This window comes from Agrilus planipennis, unplaced genomic scaffold (assembly GCF_000699045.2).
Source record: "Agrilus planipennis isolate EAB-ADULT unplaced genomic scaffold, Apla_2.0 scaffold90, whole genome shotgun sequence".
NCBI lineage: Eukaryota > Metazoa > Arthropoda > Insecta > Coleoptera > Buprestidae > Agrilus > Agrilus planipennis.
Window position 1 is genome coordinate 278,576 of NW_020438865.1, and position 8,724 is coordinate 287,299.

Below are 8,724 nucleotides of genomic sequence, written 5' to 3' on the forward strand. Positions count from 1 at the left end.
CTTAAATTACTTTTTTTGCAGAACTTGATAGAGTTACAACTCAAAAGTTGTATTTATGTGTTAATTGGAATGAAAACGAGTAATTACGTCAAATTATAACAGTTATTATTTCTGCTTATAAATGAAGTTAATTAAATCACAGTGTTTTATATAAAATAGCCTCTACTTATTAAATATTAGTTTAAATTTACAAGGTGACTCTTATTTGTAAGTTTTGATATGACGGTTGGAGTGTATGTTACATTAATGAGAAACACGAGTGATTGATTATTATTTATCGTATGCAAAAATACTCTTATAATTTTTAGTATCACTTATCTACAAAATATTGTTACACATCTTTGTAAAAAATTGACGTTCTTATTATTCTTACAGTATAAAAATATACAATTTAAATGAAGATTTAACGCAATAAAAAACTACAAAATAGGCAACAATAAATATAAAGCATTTAGTTATGTTCACTTGCACTGCATTTATCAAATGAGTTTTGTAAGAAAACGATATCACTTAGAACTCACCAATCTTTAAATGTGTTCAACACTGCTATTTTTTTTGTCCATAATTAAGAATTTATTTGTCTTTTGTTTCCTTTGAATTTGTTATTTTCTTATACTATTATAAAAAATAGAATACGGGTAATGCTATGTTTCCAGAGGAGCCTTAGAATTTTGGCTATTGTTATCAGATACTAGTTTCTTTTCAGAGGTATTTACTTGAACATTTGGTGATGAACTTCTATCTCTCCCATCCTGATCTTCTAAAAACCTGTCCATAAAGTCAGTAAGACCTGGATGCAACGTATATTTTTTTTTCTCTAATCTAGTTTTATTTGCAAATATATCATGTCTTTCAGATTTTTTCCACAAGTAATAGAACTGTACCAGTTCACCCACTGACCTAGTTCGAACCTGTAATCACATCAGAGAAAAAATTATAGCAAAGTCATAACATGTCATTGGTTTTAGGCTTCTTGGCAGTCAGACAAGCCTGAAAATTAATAGCAGATTCGACAACGGCTGCGAATGCCTTACACAATTTATCAATGTACCTTATTTTGTTGAATTAAATGGAAATTCTTTCCAAAACAACGAACACCTGACTCGAAATTTTTACATTCTTCTTCTGACCAAAGGCTCATATTTTCTGAAGAAGGCATAACATTAATTCGAATTCGTCTTAAGGCCTCTTCGACATTTTGACCACATTGTTGGAGCAAGTATAAGGCCTGTTCGTCATCACGAACTTGTGTACCCATTGGGATAAGAGGTTTATTTAAAGATGAGGCTCTCCTTAAGAAATCTTCTACAACTTCCTCTGATAAAGAATTTGGATCCCACAAAAGTTTATCTTCATTCTCATATGGCAAAGCATCATCATAATGACACAGTCCTTCAGGTATTTGTGCTTGGTAATCACTTCCCACCATAATAGTCTATATAACAAATAAACTATACAAATATGATAGAATGTAATAAATAATGTTTTACAAGTATTTTGTTTCACATGCATGCTTAATAAATAACAACATTAATTTGTTGTGTAAAAAACGTCAATTACTTATTTTCATGCTAAAGAATCACAATTAATGGCAATGAAATGAAAAATGAGAAGAAATGTGTTGCACACATAAAATGTACTAAACAACTAAAATATGCATTGCAATAACATGCACTCTGAAACATTATAGTCAGTACATCTTACATGCAAAAAAAACTGTGACACATGATAATGAATATGAACAGACTAGTAAAACACTCTCAACACTTATAGTAATAAATGATGGGATGAATAACCTTATTAACCTTTCGCCACTCATCTTCATCTGGAGTATAGTCATAATCTTCATCTTCTTCTTCACTTACACGTGAGACTGCTAATAAAAAAAATAACAATTACTATTAACAAAAAAATAAATACACCACTCCAAATTACTATTACTAACATCTTAGCAATCTGGAAGCATCTTGATCATTATCAGGAATATTTTCATACAATGTATGAAGTTTTGATTCTGATTCTGGGGGATCCAGTGATTCACTTTCTTGTTCTTCCATAGTTTCACTTACATCCTGTTCATCTTCTTCTGGACTACCATTTTCTTGAATATCTCTGTATCCATACATTGCTAATAACTCCTCTAAGGGCATATTACTCTCCTTAAAATTAAGCAGAATAAAGTAAATATTTAAAGCTCTTAATCTCCTAAAAGATTAGTTACGTACTTTTTGCAAGTTAGAAAGTTCTGCAACAGGATCTTCTGCTTCTCCTGCAGCAAGAGCTTCTTCTTCTTCTAGAGTCCTTTCGTCATCAAAATCATTTACTAACATATCAATAGACGGATCAAATAATTTATCTTTGTTAGCAGAAGCTGTTTCTGTGTCATCTTTTTTCACAGTGACAACGTCTGCCATGTTACAACACTTTAAACATAACTCTCATAGCAGATGTGCTATCAACAGAGTACCATCTACACAGAAATTGTAATTTTATATTTTTGTTATGCACACATCAAAACTTTAAAAATATATTGGAAAACGCCTTCAGATATCTTCATACGTTTCTATAAAAATACATCTTTCTTCCTTTCGTAACATTTCGTTATTAAACAAAAGAAGTGAGGTTATAAGAATGAAAAATTAGCGCGCCATTTTACAATTACTTACTGGAGGCGCTAAAAATAATTATGTTACAGAACATGCACAATATATTCTTTCACTAATTTTTAAATAAAATTGGTTAACAGACAACACTAAATTATTCCACTTTTTAAAGAACATCAAAGTTTACAAACAACTTCATAAATGGTCACGTGACATTATGGATTTCATAGACAAATGGATGCATTATGGATTTTAAACATCATTGAACATGTTATAGGTTCTATCATAGATGAGGGTTCTATAAAAGATATATTCTATAGATCTTGACTCATAGATCAGATCTTTTTGTTCAAATTTAGACCACGGAGTTATTATCATTATTTAGCATATGTAAATTTATATCTTTATATATATATCTTCCGGGAATTCCCTCTGCTGACTTAAAATCTATGCTTGAAACAATAATTGACGAACATCTTTCGTCTAATGCTATTGTTTATAGATTTAAAGTTTAACAATAGAAATAAAAACAACAAATCATTATTATTCTGATGTATTTAAGGAGGTCGAGGTATACAAATGGTTTTTAAATATTCACGATTTTGTTATTAAGTGAGATAAGGTAATTTAAACACGCAAAATAATCGTATGTCCAATACTAACATTAGATATATGATTTCTATTTAAAATGAAACTGGAGACATTTATGTGTCTGTATTTATCATATTTATAATACATGTATATACTTAACCAGCATAATATCTTTGTAATTGTGCGTATAAAAACTGCTACACATACAGGGTAGTATGAGACATGAGAACAAAATATTTTACTTCNTTTTAAAAAAATTGTATCTCGCTAATATTATTATTAAAAACAAGAAGCGTATGGTTAATATTTCTGTTAATCTGCGTTACCACGTTATTCACTTTTTTAAGTTTTGTACATAGATTGTTATTTTAACGCATAGTTAGACACAGTCATGGGTTATCTATGGTCATGGGTTGTATATAAAACGTAGAAAACATAGAATTACGTTAGGTTCCATAAAAAAAGAGAGCTGCAACAAGTATTAGGATTCTTAAAATTATTCCATAGACATAGTCGTAAAATCCCTAAAATGCAAATGATGTAAACCTACAAAAATAATTTTATCTGTAAATTAAAGACTTTGAGGTATGTTTATTACGTAAATTCAGTGAAAAATGAGATAATGGGTTATATCTTAGTTTACGATTACTAATTGTAAGCAAACTAAGAGGTTAGACTGAATTATGAATTCAAAACTGTTATTTTCAGAAAGTTGCTTCATAAGATATGGGTAAGCATATATATGTTATTTATGAATAAAAATTTATGAACCAATTTTTCTTTTAGCAGATGATGAATCAAAACTGAAAGATAACGTTAAAAATACTAAAATGGGTGCCTCAGGAAATCCAAATGCAGCAAGGCTTGCTGCTTTACAAGAAAGGAAACAAGTGCTTGAAGAAACATTAGCTAAAAAAAATCTAGAGCTAAGGGAGTTGTGTATTAAAGTACCATTGTAAGATAAAAAGTTTCTTTAAAAGATTGACAATATCTGCTTTTAGGAAGCTGAATTGACAGGTATAATACCTTCAGAAATACCTTTAGAACCTGGTGAATCTCCTCCAACTCTCAGGAGGCGTGTTGGTACATCCTTTCAATTATCTCAAAATTTAGTTAACAACTTAAACACTGAAGATGATTCTATTGCTTCAGTTGAAGTAAGTATGCAAGTGCAAGCTAATATGGCTGAAGCAGCCTTAAGCTTAGCAAATGAATCTAATATCAATAAGGTAAATCTACCGCCTTTAATTTATTGAGTTGTATACTTTATTATAATTATTATTAGACAATTCGGCGACAACATATGCAGCAGTATCAGTTACACAGACAACAGTATCATTTGCTAGAAGAAAAATTGGCTATTTTGAAAAATAATAATCAAGCAGAGCAGGCAACTCAGTTAGGTTGTAATTTTCAAGTATCAGGACAACAGCCAAAACAAAAGAAAAAACTAAGAGAAGAACAAGGTATTTCTTTCAAACAAGTTTCAGAAAATCTGAATTGCAGTTGTTTTCTAATTTGTTAAAGATGAGACAATGTCAGTTAATATTAATTTTCGACAAGACCCTTTTGGAAAACCAGTTTTTCGTCACAGTATGAGGTCACTGCAGTATCCCCCTAATGAACCCCTCCCTGAACAAAAGACTTTAAGTAGCAGTCATCAAAAGCTTGTCTATAGAAGTTTAGATTGTGATTCAAACCCCACAATTTATAGACCAGAAGATGCTTTGCTTCCAAGTATTTATAAACTTAGTATAAATGGTTACAAAAATTATATTGAAAGGTATATGTTAAACTTTTAATATAAAATGGTAGCAATTAACTGTTGTATTTTTAGGAAAGAGGGAGTTAATGTGAGTCAGTATTCTGCACCACCTTATGTTCATTCTCAACCAAATTTAAATTTACAACATCAAAAGCATTATAAGCCTGTACAATACATTCCCACCACAAATAGTACTTTGCCTCATAATCTCCAAAAACATATGCTTAGTGTCCAAAATTCATATCCAAATATTTCTACTCAACATTATATTCAAAGCAATCACACCTCTAGTCAACCGTATGAGCAGCATAAAAAGTATTACACAATTGGTATACATGGTACAAATTCTTATCCCAACTCATTAAATAGACAGTCAGCTAGTCCCAACTATAGCAATAACTCACTTCATAAAACACAATTTTATGGTTCTCATATATTACATAATCAGCATATGGGCAATTCGGAACAGAGTCACCGTACTATTAACCCACATCAAATACAACCTCATCAACAGTATGAAAATGCAGTTATGAATTCGGGTCTTGGGGGTTATTGGAAACAAACTGAGACAGGAGAAATGATTTGGTGCAACACAGTTGTTAGTGATAATTGGAAACAAGAAAAAAGGTATTTATTAAATGCTCCCATGTTTTTATTTATACATTTAATACTTTGTATACATTTTTAGATTTGGTAGTTTAGACCGAAGGAGAAATAAAAGGTCACATCATAAAAGAACATCTCCCTCAGTTGACCCCAAATCTGCAACAATATCAAGTTGCCATGAAAACGTACGGTCGAAAGTTGGTAAAACTCAGCATGTACGCATTATAATAACTGTATCTACAATAACATTTATGATTTATTCTTGTTATTTTAGGGATTGAATAAAAACCATGATAAACAGTTAGTTCGGACTTTGTCTTTAGGAAGTGTTGGCGCTCAGAATATAGATAACGTATGGTCTAGTAATGATAACCTTTCAACTGGTGGCGAAGTACAACCAGTAATGGAATCTGTTGCAGAAGGAAGGAAATCAAAGCAGAAAGAATGGTATTTTATATTAATCCGTTATTGATTTTAGCATTATATATTGTTTTGAAGGTTTGAGACATCTTTAGATGGCCCAGTACAACCTACATCTACTTCTAGACCTCAGTCTTCAATGTCTTCAGTACTACAGTTCCCAGTTACAAAATCAATATCTCCTGAAGAAAAATATTCAGAAATTTTAATGCGTCCCCTACCTTCTCCCGATCTTTCGAAACCCCCTTTAGAAATCCCCGCCGAATCAAAACCGAATCCGTCCCCGATTGTGCAGGAACCAAAAATAGAGTTTTTTAACAACATTCCCCGAAATTGTACTCTTATTCAGCCAGGGGGTTGTAAACCATACCATGAAGAAACAAAACCATTTGAAATGTCAGACTTTTACAAATATTCAACTAAATTCAAAAGGTCGCCCTCAAAACAACCTCCTGGCAGGCAGAATGATGACATACAAAATCAACAAGTGAATGCTGAAACTGCTAGTGTTATTCTGAAAGGCGTTTATCAACCCTTGCAGCCTATGAAGTGTCAACCACTCAGTGCAAACGAAAAGTAAGTTTAAAATTTAAATTATCCAAATTCGACAATGGAAATTGTATTCTTTTATTTTTAATAGCTTTGACACAAATAGTATAACAAGTCTAGAAAATACAGGAACAGGATTAAATATGGATATTAATCGCGCGTCTCCTAATGCAGACATAAGTTTTGCTGTTCCAAAAAAAAACGTATGGTATAAAAATCAAGAACATATGGAAAACGTAAGGACAGAGCCGTCTCCAGGCAGATCTACAGCGACTCTTGTGTGACGTATTTATGTTCTAACCCAATATATGTAGCTCGATCTCGGCTTTTAGCCCGTTTGTTAAACAATAATGTACAGGCGGTGATATTTTGCAGTGCCTTTAAAGAAACAATGACTTTGACGTCTTATTTTTTGGAAAAAATAATTAGTTTTTTACGTGACTGATGAAGTTAAATATTAATATAGAGATTTATATTGCAATTTGAGTACCTGTATATGTANCTGCCTCAGCATTTGCCTAAGTGATCCAAGGAAACCACAGAAAAACTTGGACCAAGGCAGACGAACCCGGAATCGAACCGGCGTCCTCCCGAATGCTAAGCAATGGTCTAAACCTAATATATCTTCCGGGAATTCCCTCTGCTGACTTAAAATCTATGCTTGAAACAATAATTGACGAACATCTTTCGTCTAATGCTATTGTTTATAGATTTAAAGTTTAACAATAGAAATAAAAACAACAAATCATTATTATTCTGATGTATTTAAGGAGGTCGAGGTATACAAATGGTTTTTAAATATTCACGATTTTGTTATTAAGTGAGATAAGGTAATTTAAACACGCAAAATAATCGTATGTCCAATACTAACATTAGATATATGATTTCTATTTAAAATGAAACTGGAGACATTTATGTGTCTGTATTTATCATATTTATAATACATGTATATACTTAACCAGCATAATATCTTTGTAATTGTGCGTATAAAAACTGCTACACATACAGGGTAGTATGAGACATGAGAACAAAATATTTTACTTCTCTTATCGTTAGTTAAATTAAGGACATTTACCATTTTTAGTGTAAGTATAAAATAACATGTTACTTTCAAACACCCTGTATATTTCCAGCTAAGATATAATACGTCACTGAACCAAAAATTACTATACGGTATACGATAATTGTAGAGTTTTGCCGATAGTTCCAGTTTTTATAAAATATTTTTTTTTAATTTTTTCCTTAATTGCCCAATTTATTTCAATTAAATATTACTTATACATAATTTGCGTATCACTGAATAATACTTTAACAAGCTAAATAACATAACGTATTCCTAGAATATAAATAAATTTGACATTACGGATTCAATTTTTTTTGTCTACATTGAATTAAAAAAGATAGTGAATATTGCACTTATCTGTATTTAAAATATTTACAATGTTAAAACGAAATTACTTTTACTGCCCTAAAAAATGTTAAAAAAATTAAAAAAGTAGACCATTTTTTATATAATACACATCGTACGGAATGTTTACATTTTTTGTATAAAAAGAACATTTTCGTTAATAATTTAGGACAGTACGAATACTTATACATAATAAGTTACAGTTTTTGCTATATCGAGGGCAACGGAAATACAATTTAGTTGGGGGCTGACCATAAATTACATAATGCAAACTTTATTGTGTTTTTCCCCCCTCCGGCGAAGACCCACCACATAACAGCACAGTAACACCAGACAAGACCCTTCTTCTCCAAAATTGCTTTACGTAATTTATGATCAGCACCTTGTTGCAAATTTTTCAAATATTTTTTTTGACAAAATAAAAACAGCTATAAACTTTCATTGATTAAAAAAACAGTGGAAAATTACATAATAATAATAATAATAAAACATAAAGAGTAACACAATAACAATTTAAGTTTATATTTTTTTTTTAATTTAAGCAACATTTAAGTTACATATAGTACGATTAGAATTAATTAAAACGTTTTCCATAAACAGTTTTAATCAATATTTAACAGTATATATAATATGTGATGCCACTTTTTCAATTCAATTAAGAAATAAGCTAAAATTTCAGCGGTTAGAATTAAGATACGTAATAATTTCCTATTATTTAATCTAAAGAAAATGCGATGTTATATAGTATTAAAAATCTATACTATATATACATATAGCACCTA

General features: G+C 30.6%; 3 protein-coding genes across 7 annotated transcripts in view; 1 reads left to right on the forward strand and 2 right to left on the reverse strand.

Annotated features, from left to right (window-relative positions):
- Positions 1 to 339, reverse strand: part of LOC112904684 (exocyst complex component 2-like) — a 4,220-nt gene extending 3,881 nt beyond the window's left edge. Inside the window, exon 1 of the mRNA XM_025975372.1 lies at positions 323 to 339. Within this exon, the coding sequence (XP_025831157.1) occupies positions 323 to 339 (17 nt within the window). The remainder of the gene's footprint in view (positions 1 to 322) is intronic.
- LOC108737286 (mesoderm induction early response protein 1-like) lies at positions 7 to 2,826 on the reverse strand. Of its 3 annotated transcripts, XM_018470036.2 has the most exons (6): positions 2,667 to 2,826; positions 2,226 to 2,470; positions 1,946 to 2,159; positions 1,797 to 1,876; positions 1,052 to 1,435; positions 7 to 911 (listed from the first exon to the last, which is right to left on the reverse strand). In XM_018470036.2, exons 2-6 carry the CDS (start codon positions 2,412 to 2,414, stop codon positions 645 to 647), a joined length of 1,134 nt encoding a protein of 377 aa, XP_018325538.2. In that variant the 5' UTR covers positions 2,415 to 2,470; positions 2,667 to 2,826; the 3' UTR covers positions 7 to 644. The 3 variants fall into 3 exon arrangements, with proteins under 3 accessions (XP_018325538.2, XP_025831187.1, XP_018325537.2); XM_025975402.1 differs by having other exon boundaries at positions 1,806 to 1,876; positions 2,226 to 2,826; XM_018470035.2 differs by having other exon boundaries at positions 2,226 to 2,826.
- An 833-nt stretch (positions 2,827 to 3,659) lies between these two features.
- On the forward strand, positions 3,660 to 7,029 carry LOC108737338. 3 transcript variants are annotated; one of them, XM_018470152.2, is made up of 10 exons: positions 3,660 to 3,924; positions 3,981 to 4,141; positions 4,196 to 4,351; positions 4,480 to 4,660; positions 4,722 to 4,977; positions 5,032 to 5,586; positions 5,648 to 5,780; positions 5,840 to 6,012; positions 6,064 to 6,561; positions 6,626 to 7,029. In XM_018470152.2, exons 1-10 carry the CDS (start codon positions 3,921 to 3,923, stop codon positions 6,816 to 6,818), a joined length of 2,310 nt encoding a protein of 769 aa, XP_018325654.1. In that variant the 5' UTR covers positions 3,660 to 3,920; the 3' UTR covers positions 6,819 to 7,029. The 3 variants fall into 3 exon arrangements, with proteins under 3 accessions (XP_018325654.1, XP_018325652.1, XP_018325651.1); XM_018470150.2 differs by having other exon boundaries at positions 3,984 to 4,141; positions 4,196 to 4,423; XM_018470149.2 differs by having other exon boundaries at positions 3,661 to 3,924; positions 4,196 to 4,423.
- Positions 7,030 to 8,724: the final 1,695 nt, after the last annotated feature.

Coding starts and splice junctions, on each gene's coding strand:
- LOC108737286 (XM_018470036.2), bottom strand. CDS start 2,414: ATGGCAGACGTTGTCACTGTGAAAAAAGATGACACAGAAACAGCTTCT. Junction 2,160..2,225: donor AACTTTCTAACTTGCAAAAA/GTACGTAACTAA, acceptor CTTAATTTTAAG/GAGAGTAATATGCCCTTAGA. Junction 912..1,051: donor ATTTAATTCAACAAAATAAG/GTACATTGATAA, acceptor ATGTGATTACAG/GTTCGAACTAGGTCAGTGGG.
- LOC108737338 (XM_018470149.2), top strand. Junction 4,142..4,195: donor TAAGGGAGTTGTGTATTAAA/GTACCATTGTAA, acceptor ATCTGCTTTTAG/GAAGCTGAATTGACAGGTAT. Junction 5,587..5,647: donor AATTGGAAACAAGAAAAAAG/GTATTTATTAAA, acceptor ATACATTTTTAG/ATTTGGTAGTTTAGACCGAA.